The 19,789-nt window shown below is 33.0% G+C and overlaps 1 protein-coding gene across 2 annotated transcripts in view; it reads right to left on the bottom strand.

Moving 5' to 3' along the window:
• Positions 1-19,789, bottom strand: part of ARID1B (AT-rich interaction domain 1B) — a 535,516-nt gene that overhangs the window by 82,030 nt on the left and 433,697 nt on the right. For both annotated transcript variants that reach the window (XM_051997996.1, XM_051997995.1), the window contains exon 8: positions 4,751-4,927. In XM_051997996.1, coding sequence (XP_051853956.1) covers positions 4,751-4,927 — 177 coding nt within the window. The remainder of the gene's footprint in view (positions 1-4,750; positions 4,928-19,789) is intronic.

The following is a 19,789-nucleotide window of genomic DNA, read 5'->3' as shown; positions in this document are numbered from 1 at the left end:
CCATATACTGTGTGACCTAGATTAATGTGAATCAACATTATGATCTAGATTAATGTGAATCAACACTGTGACATGGCAGCCAAAAAAGCTAACACAATCTTAGGATGCCTTACTAAAAGAAGAATGTTAAGAAAAGGAAAGTTATTGTTCCAGTATGCACCTTCCCCCCAGAGTATATCTGGGGGCTTATGTTTAGTTTAGGGTGAATCATTTTTTTTTAGGAAGCACAATGATAGGCTGGAAGACATTAAAACTGGTTGGTGACAGGACTTAAAAAACAAGGCCATTTTAGGTTATGTGGAAGGAGTTTGAGATTCTAGACCAAAGAAGAATCTGGCACTATTCCCTCATTTTCTTCCTTTTCTATGTTGCCTTCTCCCACTAGAGGACAAGCTTACTAAGGGTAGGCACTGTCTTTCTTATTTATAATCTTAGCATTTAGCACAGTGCCATAAAGGAGGTGTGTTTAAAAAATATCACTTGCTTTGGATTCTGCAGATGAAGTTTCTCTTTAGGTAGGAGTTAGGGTAGGTAACTTCTGAGATCATTTGTAACCTAAGATTCTATTATATATTATGAAGAATAAGAAAATGAAATGATTAACTACTTACCTGACAAAGATTTTAGTGGATCTTAAGAACCCATTTGGAATGGACAGCCAAGAGATGGTAAGATCACTAGCATGGTGGCTCACTATTTCACTCAACACTTTCTACAAAACTCCTGCAAAATTTCTTCATTGCTCACAGGGTTTAGATGAGATGGGAATCCCCAACTCTGTTCCTTCCAGGGAGATGAAAAACCATTGACACAATCAACAATCCTTACCATCTGCTTTGACTTTATACTCCTTAGATTCTTGGCACTGAATTAACCTAAGGACCTTTGGACCTTGGTACCCATCCCACAACCAGATCTTTAGAACACCTAGACCTTTCTATCTGCCCTGGAACTGAACTTTCTTTTATATATTGTCAATTGTTTACAATTAGCAGGCGCTGTCTTTTTTATATTTGTATTCCCAGGGTTTGGTGTACAAAAAGTCCGTAATAGACATTTTCATTCATTGATATGCTATATCAGTGTTTAATAACAATGATTAATAAAAGTATTTAATAACATTTATGACTTTTAAAAATGACTAAAAAACCTAGTTAAGCATTCCAAAATTATGAATTTTATAGTTATATCATTTTCAGGAAGTTATCCAAAATGAGTTACTAGTATCATGCAACAGACCTATTATTCTTTTGGAATGAAATCAATTGGACTACTTTAGACTTCCAAAACAGATTCTACTATTAAAAATAAAAGCTGACCAAACAAAAGGGACTAAATTCTACTATTTGGGAGAAGCAAATTGGGAGCACTTCAGCACATGTTTTGATCTACAGCAACATGTATTAAATTACTGTTCTTAGGCACTATTACCTTACTATTACCTTAATAGTCTAAATTTGTTAAGTTGCAGGGTGAAAAGTGCCCAATATGCTGTTCAACATTTTTGTAAATTATCTGGATGAAGGCAGAGATGGCATCCTTTTAACATTTGTAAGTAATACAGAGCTGAAAGGGATGGATAATAGAACAGCTGAAGAACTGGAATATAAAAAGATCTAAATAGGCTCGGTACATAAATTACAAAAAAAAAAAAAAAAAGTTTACACAAGTACAAAATGGAGAAAATATGACTAGATAGTAGGTATGTGAAAAGGTGTTGAAGAATTTTGTAGACTTTAGGATTAATATGTCAACAATGTGATTTACTCATGGAAATGGCTAAATTATTGATGCGGAAATAATAGAATTAAGGTTTCTAGGTGAGGGAGAAAATAGTCTAATTACAAGCAAGATCTTTGGACTACCTGATTTAGTTCTGGGTACCAAATGTTAAAGAGCGACAGATTACTGGAGTGTATCCAGAAATGAGTAATCAGGAAACCATATCCTATAAGAATCAGTTGAAGGAAATATTTAGTCTAGGGAAAAGAGCCAGGAGAAAGTGAAGGATCTTGAGGAAGGGTGAAAGATAAATAAAACAGGATGCTCTATGAGATGATCAGTTCCTTGTCATTTGTGGGACTAAAATAAAAGCTGAATGATCCCTTTCTGGAGACCTTATAGAAGCAACAGTGTTTCCAAAAGAAGGCATGACAATAAATTGATAAACCCCTAGTCAGACATAGCACAAAGCAGCTCCACATCCTTACACCAAATGTCTCTATTTGACACAGAAATAGCTTATGCTTTCCTAGAAAGGGATTGTGGCAGGATACTGGATGGACAGAATACAAATAATCTGGTCCAATGTGAGGAGATGATTACTCAGATAAAAAATAACTTTCAAAAAAAAATCTGTGAAAAGAAATGATCTTTATCTCCTATACTGTTATAAACTCTACAGACTGCTTCATAATATATAAAAATGTGAGAATTTATAGTCCAAATGGAGGACAGGGAATCAATGACCTGTAAAAAATGTTAAGTAAGGAATAGCCAAGTTTATTAATTTCAGTCATTCAGCCAACATAAAATCTACCACACTCAAAGTATATTATGGGAGGTACAATGATGAAACAGACCCATTCCCCTACTCTGAAGAAGTTTACAATCTAGTAGGTAAGATAAAACATGCAACATAAGAGCCTTAATACAAGGTGGAAAACATTATTTTGCAAACAAAGTACAAAGGACATTCTGTGAGTGAATTTTCAGAGAAGAGAGACTTCTTTTGGTTAGCTGATGTGAAAAGCTGTAGAGCAAAATATCAGGCAGTCTGTTGATAATCAACTGAGAGTTTTCACTCCCAGTTTATCTATCATCTTTTTTCATGATAACAGAGAAACACACTAAAATCTATTGACATTGAGTGATCCTTTTAAAATAATACTTTCGTCCATTTATCCCACCAGAAAGTTTTGTTTTCCCAGGTAGTTTTTCATGAAATGGAATTCAATAGATAATTTCTTAAACAAAGATAGATAAGAACTTTGAGACTCAAGAAAAGAAAATATTTTTTGATTTAAACTTTTACTGTGAACATAGTTTCTTTCTGTAGCATTGTTAATTGTTCTTATGGTCAGACAGGAGCAAATAAAAAAAGAGGAAATGTTACAAGTATTCAGAAATGTTACAAGTATTCAGAACACTATCTTAAATTTAGGGATTAGGTGGACTTATAGATCCAGACTAGATCTGTAAGGATTCAAAATTAGTACTGAACAGGATTTAGAGTGATAAATGACCTTGGGAATCATGTATTCTTTTTACAGATGAGACAAGACCTCAAAAAGTCAAATGAATTATCTGAGGTCACACATGTCAAATCCTAGTTCCTTGACTTTAAATCTTTCTTCGAAGATATCATAATCACTAAAATGACTCAATAAATCTCTACTTAATAATGTCCATGAAATAGTATTGAACATGGTAAATGTTTAAAATAAATAGATACCCCTTTCTAATTCTGTTATGATGCTTTTAAGACTAAGAACTTCATATCTCCATACCCATCATCTTAATTTAGTATGTACTTTTAGAAGAATTTAGTTAATTATAGAAAATGAATCATGTTATCCCTCTGCAAATTATTTTTGCACATATTCAATGCTCCTCTTTCTTTTGAACATAGGTCTCCCTATGTCACACAGGCTGGAAATACAGTAGTATTACAGATTTGATACCAATACTGATCAAAATGAAAGTTGTGTCTGGCTATGTTCTGCAGACCTAGGTTGATTTGTCCCTCCCTTTGCATAGCTTGGTGACCCTCTGATATTAAATGGTGCCTCATATTGGCCACAGACTTTGTATGGATACTTGATGATCTTTATCACTGCCGCATTTGAAAACTATTAAATTCAAGCAATTGAGCAGCTTTAGCATCTCCTATTAACAAGAATAATTAATGAGTGTCATCAAACCTTCTCATTTTTAGAATGAGAACTTTGGACTGTATGGTCTCTAAGATCCTGTCAATCTCTAAACCTATGACCCATCTGCCTTTGAGATGTCTCAACCACAATAGAATTTGTATTTTTGACCTTTATTGTCCTGCAACATCCTTCAGTTTTTCCCTTGAAAGACAGAAGAAAATTACTGCTATGAACTTCTCATTTTTCTATGAAGGTCAGAAATTCATGAAAATGTCTAACAGATGATTAAAAAGGAATATGAAGGTGAGGCTTTTCCTTTGTATCACAGGGAAAAAAGAATATATAAATATCAGTAGAAGGAAAAAGTAACTTGGATCTGAATAATAAAATTAAGGTTTAAATTATAAACTATTTGGAAGCTGGACCTATGTCTTTTATATTCCAAGAACAATTCCATTTTTATAGACTTGCTTACTGTGTCATCTTGAGCAAATCACTTAATATCCCTGGGCCATAGTTTCTCTGTTTGTAAAATGAGAAGACTGAAAAAGATGGTCTCTAAGGTCCTTTCCTATTCTGAATCTGTGAGTCAGACTAGGGGTGTGAAACAGAAATTTTATGAGCAAAATAATTTTTGCTCTCTCTCTCTGCTCTTAATATTTAACTTTGAACCAAAGAAAGATCTTACATTCTTCCAGATTTAACATAAAAAGAAGCATTTTAACAAAATATTTCTAAAGCATAAAGAGTAAGATTATTCAGGAGTTTTACATCAATAGTTCAGGAAGTATGTGTTATATGTGTGGATATATTTACACACACACACACACACACACACACACACACACACTTTGCTTGTTTTTTAAATTTTTTACCTTGTGGTCCATATTGGCTCATCTGAGGACCATAAGCCCCACTAGAGTTACTTTGAAAGCTACTAATTCCAGGATGTATTTGTCCTCCAGGGGAAGGATGAGGTGACATAGATGGTCCAGTTTGTTGAGGCCCATACTGAGACATCTGAGGGTTCCTTTGTGTTCCTGTCATAAAACCTGTAAGGAAAAATGAGTATTAAAAAAGTATAAATTGACATATCAGAAAGCTTTCATATATAAAATATAAATCTTGAATTAGGATGAGTTCTTCCTATTATATGAGGCTTCTTTAGGGTTCCTGAATCCTGAGAATGTGCCAAGGTCAATTTCTAATGAACTTTCTTGCTTGGAAATCTCCTGGAGTAGCAGATAATCAAGATTTAATTGAGGGTCATCTAAGATAGATTAAGTCAAGCTCAAGTTCTGAACTGTCTGAGTGAACCGAAAGGTTGTACCAGAAGACTAGAGAAAGCTCTTTTATAGCTCAGTACACCACTTTTTGTAAATAAGGACAAAAGAATAGTGGGAGACCTAAAATAACTCAATCAACATTTTTCATAACTGAAGCTCTAACAAAAAACCGCAAGGATTAAATTGCTTTTTGGAAGAATGTGGTAAACCCCTTGAATATCCCTTCTTTCTTCTTTATTGTCCCATACACATGCCATACTTCTTTCTACTGTGACCACTTTACTTATATGATCATTACCTCCCAGCTCTTCTTCCATGAAACCTTCCTTACTTTCCAAGAGATAGTTCAAATATTACTTTTTGTAGGAAGCATTATTCAACTACTTTCCTCAACAATGATCTTTTCTGAATCTCCATCAAATTTTCTGTACTAAATTCAATTTGGCACTAAAACAGCTTATTAATGAAATAATCAAGTAGAACTGAATCAAGAGCTTTATTCAAGTTCAATTATGTTCCATATATTTCTCTCCCCTTATTAACAAGACCTGTAAGAGAAAATGGAATTAAATTGACCTGATATTATTTGCCCATAAAACCTTATATTCTTCCCAAGGTCAGTAAACTGATGATTTGTTCTATTATTCCCGTATTTTAGTTAAAGCTGACTGGCACAAAACTCCCAATGTTATCTTATATTACTTCATTAGCAATGGCTAATATTTGCCCTTTTCAGTTCATAGTTATACTGATGTAATAGAAAGGGTAATGGAGAATAGGATGAACTCACTCAGAAAACAGAAGCAGAAGAATTAATTAGATATCAGAAACCAACAATATTTATTTACAAGAAACACACCTGAAACAGAAAGACACACACAGAATTAAAATAAAGGGCTAGAGTAGCATCTAATATCCTTCAAGTGAACAACAACAACAAAAAATCCAACAAACTAGAAGTAGCAATCAAGAGCTCAGACAAAGCAAAAGCAAAAATAGGCCTAATTAAAAAGATATAATCAGGAAAATAACATTATGTTAAAAAGGTACCACAGACAATGAAGTAGTATCAACATTTTTTACAGCAAGTTCCTCCTCTGACAAAAGCCGAATTATACAAATATATCCTGAGTATAAAACAGCAAAATTTATAAAAATAAGAACCATTACCCAGTTGAGAAATGGTCAAAGAATATAAGGTTTTTAGAAGAAATCAAAACTATCTATAATTATATTAAAAAATACTCTAAAACACTATTGATTAGAAAAATAAAAATTAAAACCACTCTGAGATACCACCACACACTATCATAATTTTAAAATGATAGGATAGGGAAAAATAGCTACACTAATGAACTGCTGATGGAGTAGTGAACTGGTCCAACCATTCTGGAGAATGATAAACAACATGGCCAAAAGGCTAGAAAACTGGGTATTCCCTTCATCCTAGCAATACTATTATGAGGTCTGTATTTTAAAGAGATTAAAAAAAGAGACCAACCTACAAAAATACGTATAGTGGCTTTTTTTGTAGTAAAGAAAGATTTTCAAAGAATTGGAAATCGAGGAGATGCTCTTGAATTAGGGAATGGATGAACAAATTGTTGATTATGATTGTGATAGAATACTATTGTGCTGTAAAAAGTGATGGGGAAAGATGGTAGTTTCAGAAAAATATGGCAAGACCTATGCAAACTGATGCAAAGTACAGTAAGAACAATGGGAAATGATGATCGACTTTAAAAGAATTAGCTTCTCTGATCAATGCAATGATCTAAGACAATTTCAAAGGACTTATGATGTGAAAATGCTATCCATATGTAGAGAGAGAAAATTGATAAAACTCTGGGTGCAAAATGAAATATAATTTTTCTATTTTATTTTTCTTGGTTTTAAATAAAATATTGCTAATGTAGAAATGTTTTGCACAATTTTACATGTATAACTGATTTCATTTTGATTGTCTTCTCAGAGGCAATGACAGATAGTAGAAAGGATAGAGAGAATTTGGGGCTCAAAAATTAAAAAGAAAAAAATGTTAAAAATAAATTAGAATGGAAGAAAAAAGAAAGGACAACAGACTAAAAATCTGAGGAAGCTGAGATTTTAGTGTTGTCTCCATCACCAATTATATGTATGTGAATGTTTTAATTTAGTAGAGGCTCAGTTCTCTGATCAACAAAATGATAATAACATTTATGCTACCCTACCTGCTCAAAGGATTGTTAAGTGTTACCACATAGGAACATATGTAAACATAAATGGTAATATTAATAACAACCCCAAAATGAACCTGCTTAGAACCAAAGTCATCTTTCCTCCTTAAAACTTATTCTTCCTGATTTTTCAGTGATTATTAATTATGGTTAGAGTTATGTGTTTGTGTGAGTATGTGTGTGTATATCCTGAGTTGTTATTTGTTTTCTGATATCTTTAGTTTTACTAACATGGAAGACATGAAAGTCTTTTTTCCCTTTGAAATGATTTCTGAAAATAAAATTTAAAACAGATTTTCCTATCTTTACTGATGTGCCAGTTGCTTATGTGGCACTGTTTGTTTCATTTACAAAGCTGTTGTAAAATAGCAGCTTGTTCTATGGCTTCTGAATAGATAGAATGACAGCTGTGAGAATCCAGCTGTATTTTATAAAGGTGTGAAGCTTTTCCTTTAATTACAAATCATCTGATTTTTTTAAATAAAAGCAAAATTTTCTAGTAAGCAAAAATAAAAAATGATTAAAAAATAACCTCCCCCCCAAAAACAAAACTAAAACAAAACCCAAACAAAATGAAAACAACAAAAAAAATCTTCTAGATACTACAGATGGGAATGCAAAATGTATACACATTAAAGACCATAATATATTACTCAAGTTATTTACTTGTTCCATTAAAAAGACTTTAAAGGAAAAATATCCCATAAAATATCCAAACTCACCAAAACAAAACAAAACAACAACAACAACAACAACAAAACGATTAGAAATGGGCTTCTCTGTTGGTTTGATTTGTTTATCTTAAAAAAGGTTTGACTACAATGAACTTTAAAATGCCACTTTCATCTTATACATATATTTCAAGAAACACATCTAATTCATAAAGTCAGATCAACTTATATTTTCAGACAATCTGCTGAACTGATTGACTATTTCAGATGCATTACACACAATTTTCAAAGTGTCCAAAAAACCCCCAAACCCAATTGGCATATGCAAACAAAGAGCCATACTGTTTTCTTCTGTCTAATGCTCTATCTCCATGCATAGAATACAACATGATTGAAAAATCTGTTTCAATTGCCATGTAGGTAGGTACAGAAACAACTAAATGGGCATCAAGTGGGTATCTGAGGAAATACTTGAACAATATGTCATTTTATAGGATTTTTGAAAAGAAACATCTTGGTAAGCTGAATTTTTTTTTTAATTTAAGATTACATCATAGATTTTTTTTTAAATTGAGCTAAAAAAATTCTTCAGCTAGGATTTCAAAATCAGAAACAAAAATTTTGTTTCTTTGTGATAAAACAGAGCAATGTGTTAGGGGATACTGGAGTTGTGAAACATGTATATGTGTGCATTTGTGTGTGTGTATGAATATGCATGTATATATATTCAGTGGTGGTGGGGTAAAACAGGTCAGTAATATACATAAATTTTCACATGAAACGTGGAAAAATGAAAAAAAGCATGGATATCAAACAATATGTAGTCATCTAGAAATTATTATGTAGTGGTCACTTAGTCATCAATCTTAGCTTTAAGAAATACTGGTGAAGCGAAAGAACACTGGGAAATGAGTGTGGACCACAACATAGCTTCTACACTCTTTCTGTTGTTGTTTGCTTGCATTTTTGTTTTTCTTCCCAGATTATTTTTACCTCTCTAAATCCGATTTTTCTTGTGCAACAAGAGAACTGTATAAATATGTACACATATATTGTATTTAAGATATATTTTAATATGTTTAATATGTATGAAACTGCCTGCCATTTAAGGGGGAGGGTGGAGGGAAGGAAGGGAAAAGTTGGAACAGAATTGTTCAAGGGTCAATGCTGAAAAATTACCCGTGCATATGTTCCGTCGATAAAAAGCTATTTAAAAAAAAAAAAAGAAAGAAAAGAAAGAAATATTGGTGAGAAGAAATATAATAATCATTAAACAAAGCTTATGCGCTTTTTTTTAAATAAAAGCAAAATTCTTTTAATCAGAACCCTAACATCCTTATTTTTAAAAAAATTCAAAAAGTTTGGTTACTTATTATGTTAGATCAAAGCAAATTAGAAATAGCAGACTAGTGTGGGAAGGAGGATTAGGGAAGGTAACTATTATCCCTATGTAGGGATAATGACAACAAAAACCAAGAGGTGACAGCAAAAGAAAAGACTGAGAAACTCTTTATAAACCTGGCACAAAAATCTGATAAGCACAGCATTTTGTGCCCATTTATGGTAGAAATAAATGGCACTGAAGACTTTAATACTTCTTAGGGTCACAACTGTATTAAATACAATAACTAATACTCTTTAATGATAACCCAAGTAATATTTTATTTTCCCCCAATCATATATAAGTCAAATACATTTGTTTAAAAAATAAGTTCCAATTTCTCTCCCTTCTTCTCCTCACCCCTTTAGACCTAGCTATGGAACATTAAGAGTCCAATTATGTCAGAAACAATCTTCTTTAGAAAGCTGCAAAAGGTGATCAGTTTTTTAAAGATTTTTTTTAATTGTTTAAAAATATATTGGATTATGCATACCCTTTGACCCAGCAGTGTTACTACTGGGCTTATATCCCAAAGAGATTTTAAAGAAGGGAAAGGGGCCTGTAGATGTAAGAATGTTTGTGGCAGCCCTGTCTGTAGTGGCCAGAAACTGGAAACAGAGTGGGTGCCCATCAATTGGAGAATGGCTGAATAAATTGTGATATATGAATATTGTGGAATATTATTGTTCTGTAAGAAATGACCATCAGGATGATTTCAGAAAGATCTGGAGAGACTTACATGAACTGATGCTGAGTGAAATGAGCAGGACCAGGAGATCATTACGTACTTCAAAAACAATACTATATGATGATCGATTCTGATGGATGTGGCCCTCTTCAACAATGAAGATGAACCAAATCAGTTCCAATAGAGCAGTAAAGAACTGAACCAGCTACATCCAGGGAAAGAACTCTAGGAGATGACTATGAACCACTACACAGAATTCCCAATCCCTCTATTTTTGTCCACCTGCATTTTTGATTTCCTTCACAGGCTAATTTTACACTATTTCAAAGTCCGACTCTTTTTACACAGCAAATTAACTGTTTGGACATGTATACATATATTGTATTTAATTTATACTTTAACATATTTTACATGTATTGGTAAACCTGCCATGTGAGGGAAGGGGTGGAGGGAAAGAGGGAGAAAATTGGAACAAAAGGATTTGCAACTGTCAATGCTGAAAAATTACCTATGCATATATCTTGTAAATAAAAAGCTATAATTAAATATATATATATATAGATAGATATAGATATATTGGATTACTTGCCATCTAGGGAAGGGGGTAGAAGAAGGAGGGGAAAATCTGGAACACAAGATTTTGCAAGGGTCAATATTAAAAAATTCTTCATGCATGTGTTTTAAAAATAAAAAGCTTTAATAAAAAATTGTTCTAAATAATTCTAAAAATGATATTCCAACCAGCAAACTGTACTCATCTGGAAAAACATACTAATATGAGTGATTTCAGTGACAGATAATAGAAGTGTCATCGTAGTTCTGTGATTCTTCCTGCACATCTGAACTTTCTTCCAGTTATTCACATTGAAAGTGAGACAGATTGTGGGGAACTGTGTACCCATTACTCATAGTCTATTACCATCCTTAGCCAAATGCATCAATCTTCAATATTCTCATCCTGGGCTTGCAAAAAAAAAAAAAAAAAAAAAAAAAAAAGACTTACCTAAAGTAACACTGTAATCACTGATGAGACCAAATTACAAATTTACAACCCAAATTTCATTTCCTAATTCTCAACTTATTACAGGAAATCTGCTATAGCAAGTGTTTTAAAAGAGAAAAAGAGGCGAAAATTGGGAATAATATGCAAATACAGAAAAAAAAATATGCCTTCATTTTGTAAAGTTTTCCTTTCCTTTCAAGTTTCATGCATTTTAAAAACTGTTGATTTAGAGGAAGAAGGGCCAGTTGCTAAAATTTCAGTTCAATGCTTATACAAAAACTCTTTATAGTGTCTCAAAAGGAGTTGAAAATAATGATTCATAGTAATAATAACAACAACAACAAGCAGCATTCTGATAATACCTTCAGATTTAAAAATGCTGTACATATGTTATCATTTGATTTTCACAACAATTCTGGGAAGTAGGTACTATCAATTATATTTTTATTTATGTTTATAGGGTCATTTGAAAGATGAAGTAGATAAATCACTGAGCTGGGAGTCAGAATCAATTGAATACAAATCCCTTTAAAGAAACGTACTAGCTATGTGACCCTGGTAAATTCTGCTCATCTGTAAAAAAGGGATTTACAACCTGGAGTTGTTGCAAGGATCAAATGATATAATTTTTCTAAAGGTTCTTAGCACAATACCTGCAACTAGTAGAGTTGGATTAGAATAGAATTGGATTATTCTACTATATTAAATAAGTTATTTGTTATTAAGTTATTAAATAAGTTATATATTGTAGCATTTAGACAGCTCAGTGGATAGTGTCCCAGAGCTGAAGTCAGGAAGACTTGCGTTCAAACCTAACCAAGTCACTTAGTTTACTTTGATCCATTGGAGAAGGAAATGTAAAATCACCCTAGGATCTTTGAACAACCCCTCTCCTCCCAAATAGACAGTATCGTCCATAGGATTATGATGACTCAGACACAACTGAACAATATTCTATTTAATAACATATCATATGAAATATATATTGCATCCTCATTATTTTATGAACATGGCCATTGTTATTCATCTACAAGTTCACATATACATGCATATATGCTATTTGGAGGGAGATAATGGTAATAAGAAGGCAAAAGTCCTTTAGATAGTGAAGTATAATGAACTGCACAGTGATTAATATCTCCAAAAAGATTACTGGGTTAAAATTTAATCAGATATTCTTTTGAAAATGCACTAATTAAAAGGTAGCAACATTAGGAAACAGATTTGAAAGCCAAGTTAGAGGAATAATTCTTGGCAAAGTCAAAAACCTCAGAGAATCAAAGAATTAAAATGGGGTAATTACTTGGTTACTAGCCTGAACAAGACATCTTTCTTCCATTTCATACAGAACACCAAATACTACCCCAAGTGTTGGAGAACCTCAAAACATAATGAAAAAAAAAGGGAAGAGGGAGTTTAAATACAAGATTTGAATCATTAATAAGTGAAAAAGGGAAAAGGAAGGAGATAGAAACTGAGAAAGAAGACAGAGATTACAAATACTCAGTACAAAACTGAATTTTTTCTTCAAAGATGCCTCTTTAATAAGAAAAGATTTGAGCACTGTCAGGGTACCAATAAAATACTCAAAGTTCTCCGAGCCACCAAAAAGCAGAGCACATTTTCCCTTTGGCACATGCAAAATTTATTTTCATGTTGGCATCTGTTGAAACTCACAGAACGACTGCCTTGTTTCTTCACGCCAGTTCAACAAAAGATGTTTCGCCACATGTGTGAAATAATGGTCACACATAGCACCACCTAAGCAGAGGGTGTCTGACTATAAAGGCAAGTTAAAGACACTGCTCTTTAGAAATAGCTGCCAGGTTGATACTGGAGGAGAAAATGGAATTAAGAAAATATTGCTGTTACATTTTAATATGTTCAGTGTTTATTTGTCTGCCTGTTTCTCTTCAAAACATCAATTGCTCTGAGGAAGACAGAAATTAATGACTCATTCAAGGCTTTAACCCAGACCCCCTAGTGTTCTACCAGCTGTGCTATTAGGTTAACGGGCTGAACTGTTCCCACTTCTTTCCCTGATCCTCCAGCACCCTGTATATACAGAAATGTAGTAATATCTAAAGTCTTCCCCAACCTCCCCCACAAGGCCCTCTTAGCTACTGACTAGCACAGAAATTCACATCATCTATCATTGATAAATTGGAATCAAGGGAAGGATCTGACTGATTACCCAGATGGTAGCTGGGGACAAAATATCCAACCTTTCTTTATGCAAATCTCTATGTTCTGTGAGATGCCAATTCTAAGCTAGATGCTCAGGGCAGAGACAAATGTTTTTGTGGACCTGTGAACTGGTAGAAACACACTATCAACTTTCTACGTATTTCCCAGTCCATCCTAAAACATGCTGACTTAAGAGTTCAGTAAAGAATCTCTAGCCCAACATTCTCTTTTTACAGGGCAAGAAAGAGAACTGGGAAGGTAAAACAATTTGTTCAAGGTCACAATAGCAACAGAGACAGAAAGAAAACATTCATCTTCCAGTGTCACATCAGTTCTAGCTCTTGTAGAATGTTTTGATGGACAACTCTTTGTACCTGCTACTTACTGATATTCTCTACAAATAAAGGTTGAGAATACTTTATATAAAGCTAAACTAAAACCTGTAATGATATTTTTCAACAAGTAACTTATTCCTCTAATGAGAGCTTTGATAGAATTTTGAAAAGTTAGCTAAGTAGTATTTCAGCTTCATAAATGACATGATAGAACAAGAAAATGTCAACTAATAAAAATAATAAATGGGGATAAGATGAAAAATCATTTCCTTCATATATTTAGAAGGCACATGACTTCCCTAGAAATTGAATTTGAAAGGAAATCGAGGGTTATAGTTATACAAGTGATTTTCCTATTTCAAGGAGCATTCATAAGAAAGAAAAATTAGACAGATTGTTTGAAATACCATAAGACTGCATTACTTTGGACACAATTAATTGGAAAAATGTGATAATTGGATAAAACCGGACTACAGTTAACCAATTGTACTTCTAATTAAGGAAGTATCTGTGAAGCAAATGTAAATAATAATGTGGGGGACATTTAACAATCTACTTAAAAAAAAAGTCATCAGTCAAGCTTTTCTATTAGCATAAAGTGCTGATTAGAAATGAGTCTAATATACTCATTAAAGCAACCTTTATTTAGCAACACTTTGTTAACCCGAGGTTCAAATGATCGTGTTGAATAAAAAGTAATGATAGTAGATGTCATTAAAACAAATACTGTAATTTATCTTGCCTTTCCGTATCACATTTGGTAAAATTTGGTAAAGTCTATGGACCCCTTCTCAAGATACGTTTTAAGACCATAAATAAAAGAAATGCTAAATTTTAGTTAAAGATTAGGGAAGATATAAATTTAAAATGTCTTCAGGACCATTTAGTCCCATCCTTTCTTATTGTTTTGGTTTGTTTGGTTGGTTTTTTTGAGCTAATCAGGGTTGACTTGTCCAGAGCTGACCAGTTAGGTGTCTGAGATCAAATTTGAACTCATGAAAATGAATCTTTCTGACTTTAGGCCTAGTACTCTGCATGGCATTACTTAGCAGCCCAAAATGAAAGTTATAAAAAACATTTAATAATTTCCTAAGAATATTATCACAATAGTAAAAGCTAATGATAATATGAATAGGTAACATTCATATACTGCTTTAAGATTTTTAAAAACACTTCCAACACTCCAAAACTTATTTTATACATGAAGGTCAGGGAGTATGGGTCTTTTTCAAAGTAATATCAGATGCTCAAACTAATGGCAAAGCTATTAAGTGGATGGAGAATTTTATTGTTTATTTTTTACATAAGTCTTACAATGAAGCAAATACTGGCATCTTTGCTAATTGTCTTTCCCCTCTCCAATTCTTCTTCCACGTAGCTACCAAAATAATTTTTCCTCAAGCACAAGCCTAATCATGTTACTCTTTAGCTAAAAAATCTTTAGTGGTTCCCTTCTCTCTGAAGGATAAAATACAAATTCTTGTTTTTCATTTTAAAACAACAAAAAATTTCCATCCCAATGTGATCTGGGCCTATTTTCCAAGACATTTCAGAGTTTTTCCCTTCATGTACTTTGCATTCCAGGCAAACTGGCCAATTCATGCCCCAAAGTTGAAATTCAATCTCCTTTTTCCTTGATTTTTGCACAAGCTGTTCTATGCCTGGAATTCATTTCCTTTTCGCCTATACCTCTTAGAATCCCTTTACTTCCTTTAAGATTAAATTCAGAGGATACACTATATGGATAGTATATACCAATCCTCTCACATTAGTTACTGTACTCTCTTGCCTCAAGACCTCCTGTATTTTTCTAGTCTGCTTACAAAGGTTCATTGAACTGCAGATGTAGAGCTGGAGCAAATACTTTGTGACTTGTCCAGAATCACCAGAATCTCAGGATTCAAACTCATATCCCTTTTCCAACGATGTCATTTGAATTGTACTAATCACATGTATAAGTTAGTTGGAAAACGGTGTTTGTAAAAGAAATGAGGTCAGAACTGTGGCTTGAACCTGATACAAGTTCAGAATTGTGGCAGTTATGTAAAGAGAAAAATATTTCACCCTGCAAACAAGCAAACCCAAATGACCCAACTTTATGGGGTATAATTGACATGGCAGGCTCAAGAACTTTCATGATACGAATAATTTTTATTTGGCGGCTTTGAATGAAATTCACAATACCAAAATGTGAGACAAAGTGATTTTTTTTTTTTAGTCTCAGAAAAATGGTAATTTCTGTTAAAATAGTATTAATTGATTGGTTTTTATAGTGTTTGAAGTTATATATGTGTGTGTGTGTGTGTGTGTGTGTGTGTGTGTGTATGACATCATCTTTAACAATAATCCACTAGACAATTATAGGTATTATCATATATCTTTTATATGTATGTGTACGTGTGTGTATTATATATACATATACACACACACACACGCATGCATATATATATATATATATCATTATCATATGTATTAGTATCATTCCCATTTTGCAGAAGGGTAACTAATTGAGATATTAAGTAATTTGACCAGAGACATATAATTAGTGTGGAACTCAGAATTCAAATGCAGGCTTATATCCCTCTACTTTTTATGAGAACATCTTTGAGATTTTTTTTTTCCTTAAGTGAAAAAAGAAAGATTTAAGGTTGATATGAGTTATTAAAAAGTAGAATCTAATTAGAAATTTCAGGAAGAAATTTCATTCAGATTTCAAGCAGCAAGCTAAGAGCTGTCTGATCAATAGAAAAGAAACAATATAGTCATTATAAGTCCTCGGATAAAATTTAAATACTGCAAAGGCATGTGGGATGATAAAGAAACTTGAAAACATATTTCACAATGCCAAATTACAAATAAGCTAATTCAGACATTTATGGCAGAAATATTCAATTTATTTTGGATTTTGTTCTTCCTTTAAATGGCATACAAAGGGAAATTTCTAAAATGCTTCAACACATCTATTATACTCTTTTGGTTGATAACATTTCTACTGACAAAATGACATTTATATTTACTACAACATAGCCAATGATAACTATCACTCTGTGAAGACTCACTTCTATGTAGCAGATAGATTTCTGACGACATAGTAGTCAATGTCTTGTAAAGAAATCTAGCTAACCACTTCCCCCTTCCTCAACCACTAAACCTTATTCAACTTATTTATTCACTCTCTTGTAACTAATCAGCATGTAATATTTTTCTCAACAAGACACTTAGATGGTGCAATGGATAGAGTGCCAGGCCTAGAATCAGGAAAAATCATCTTCCTGAGTTCAAATATGGCCCCAGACACTTTGTGGCTGTGTGAATCTTGGGAAGTCACTTCCTCCTATATAAAATGGGCCAGAGAAGGAACTTGCAAACCCCTCCAATCTCTTTGCCAACGCAACCCAAAATGGGGTCATGGTGAGTTGGACACAAATTTAAAAATAAGTCAACAAAATATTACTTTCATATATATGTCATTTCATTTGGTAACCATAGAAATCTACCTAAGTTGTGATTTCTCTCTAATTAGGTATAAGAAAACAAAACTAAAACTTTATTTAATTTGATAACAATTATTCTTCCTTTAAAAAATGGAGGAAAATGAATTAAGAGGTGGGGGCCATTTGCAGAAAGGAGGGCTCAGCTGAGGAGTGGGTTGGCTGCTATTCAGGAGTCTTGGAAGATCTCATCCTGGGTTCTTTCCATGTAGATCTGACAGGCACAGAACGGTGCCCCAGTACCGCCTCCAGCAATAGAATACATTTTACAGTACATCACAGAATTGCAATGGCATCAATTCTGTGTGCAATTCATGTCCAAACGGAAAAGTTCTCAGTGGTCCTATTTCAGCATATCTCAAGGACTAATTAAATCCTCATTACTATCTTCTAATTATTCTAATACTATGGGAATTCACTGAGCAAGTCCCTGATGGTACATTAGATGAAAAGGGTTAAATAACCTGTGTTGATTTTGAGACTCCTGATCTGTTTCAGACCTTTAGCATACCATCAGCATCATCATGAATATTTAACTACATACCACTGTGAAAATTAAAAGGGGAAAACAATTAGCGGCTTTTCAAAAAAATTAATTCTGACCCCTATGCATTTGCCCTAATAAATAAACCTTCTTCAAGTGTTTTCCCTAAATAGTGGTCTAGTTTAAGATCATTAATTGCTCTCATTTATGCTAACATTTGAGAGGAGTTAAAAACAAAACATTTTAATGTCAATAAACCTGAATTTTAGCTTCTTACCTACCTTTATAAAAGACAATTTTCTCTCCTTTACAAAAGATAACAATAAATTGGTTATAAAGTATATTTTGAGTTTTTCTAATTTTGCTCTGACAGCAACTGTGTGTGCATGATATATACATCATATATACATGCATTATTCTCTATAAATTAGTGTATATAGCTTTCCATATAAGAAGGGAAAATGCTAATAGCTACATTGATGAAATGAAAGATGGTGAAAAAAATCCTCAAATTTTCATTTTGGCAGAATTATCTTTTATGATCCCCCTTCACTTTATGCTGAAGACAGAGTAACATATTTTTTTTTAAATAAGGAATTAAATTTGATATAGAAACAAATAAAAGATATATGAACAATGAAAATGGGTCATAATACAAAAGACATTTCCCTTTGCTACCTAAATGTTTAACAGCACATATACCTTCACAGATAGAGACATACTTAATTACAGATTCAATCAGAAGCTCTTATATAAAGATAATTTTTGATAAAATTCTTAATACACTATTCCTGAGCAGGGGGAGTGGGTAGCCTTAGGCTGACAAACATGAGAAATCCCATCAGAGTCCTGAATAGTCAAGGAATGAAGAATAAAATGCAAGAAAATACTTTCAGTAGGGAAACATGATTTTTTCGACTGCATCATAATAGCTCTGATCCTACCTTGCCAATCAAGCTGCAGGATTTTTGACAATGAATTTTTAGAAATATGGACTCTTGGGGGGGATTCCACGTAATACTAAATGTATTAGAGCATTTATTTATTACTAAATCATCAAGCAAAGAGAAGAAATATTAATTATAGAAGCACAATGAGTTAAATCACATTTCAACAAAAGAGATTCAATTTTTATGTGTTTTCTTTTAGTGGCTTAGCACATAGTTGGCATTCAGTAAGTATTTTTGGAATGCATGCATGAGTGAATGAATGAGAGATCAGTATTATCGTTGATCTAAACTTTTAATGACTAACAGATGACTGAAGATCATAGGTAATAACACTATGTTTGGGTTAAATTTCGTTATTTGTTTCATTTTTAAATCAGCAACTGATAAGCACAGTTCCCCTTGGAATTCCCTCAACACACAATTTCCTAAAGTTTAGCTAAGTATAAGTTCAAGAAAGCTGAGACTCAATTAAGTTTTTCTTATGATGTGAAGCTTTCCAGGTTGTTGGATTGCCTGGTCAATGACTGAACATTCAAGAGGATGAACTCAAAATGCACACTTGTTCACAGAATTCAATAGTATAAGTCTGACTTCATCTTTTTATCTTTCAAAAGTGAATGGTGATTGTTGTTTGCTAGTCACACAACAAACAATTTATATATTATGCATTGTCAACTATCAATTCACAAACACAATAAAATGTTACACACAACATTCAGGTCAGGAGAAATAAAGACTTAAGAGACAAGCCCAAACCTGAATCTTTGCAGTCAAGAGGACCAAAGGATCCTAGAGGCAACTAAGCAGGGAAGTTGTTAGAATGAGGAACTTCAGGTCAAGACCTGAGGCTTCTATTTTGCCTCTGATATTTACTAACTTTTTAAATCTGGGCAGGTTATCTAACTTGTTTGAATCAGTTTTCTTATCTGTAAAATGGGGATAATAATAGAACTTACTTCCCAAGGTTATTATGAGGATCAAATAAGATAATAAGTATAATAATCTGTCCAAACCTTAAGGCACAATAGAAATTTTATTATGTATTATAATACATTTATAATTGAAAGGGACCTTAAAACATAACTTTCTCTAGCATTTTAGAAATGAGAAAATTAAGGCCCTGAGACTGTGACTTTAATAGGAAAATAGGAAAAGAAAATCTTCCTGGAAAGCTTTCTGGAATTTTTCCTCTTCCTTCCCCTCTTTTCCTGCTTGGAGTGAT

The sequence above is a fragment of the Antechinus flavipes genome, chromosome 4 (assembly GCF_016432865.1).
Source record: "Antechinus flavipes isolate AdamAnt ecotype Samford, QLD, Australia chromosome 4, AdamAnt_v2, whole genome shotgun sequence".
In the NCBI taxonomy this organism is placed as follows: domain Eukaryota; kingdom Metazoa; phylum Chordata; class Mammalia; order Dasyuromorphia; family Dasyuridae; genus Antechinus; species Antechinus flavipes.
The sequence above is the reverse complement of the archived record's forward strand: the minus strand, read 5'-3'. Positions and strand labels throughout refer to the sequence as shown.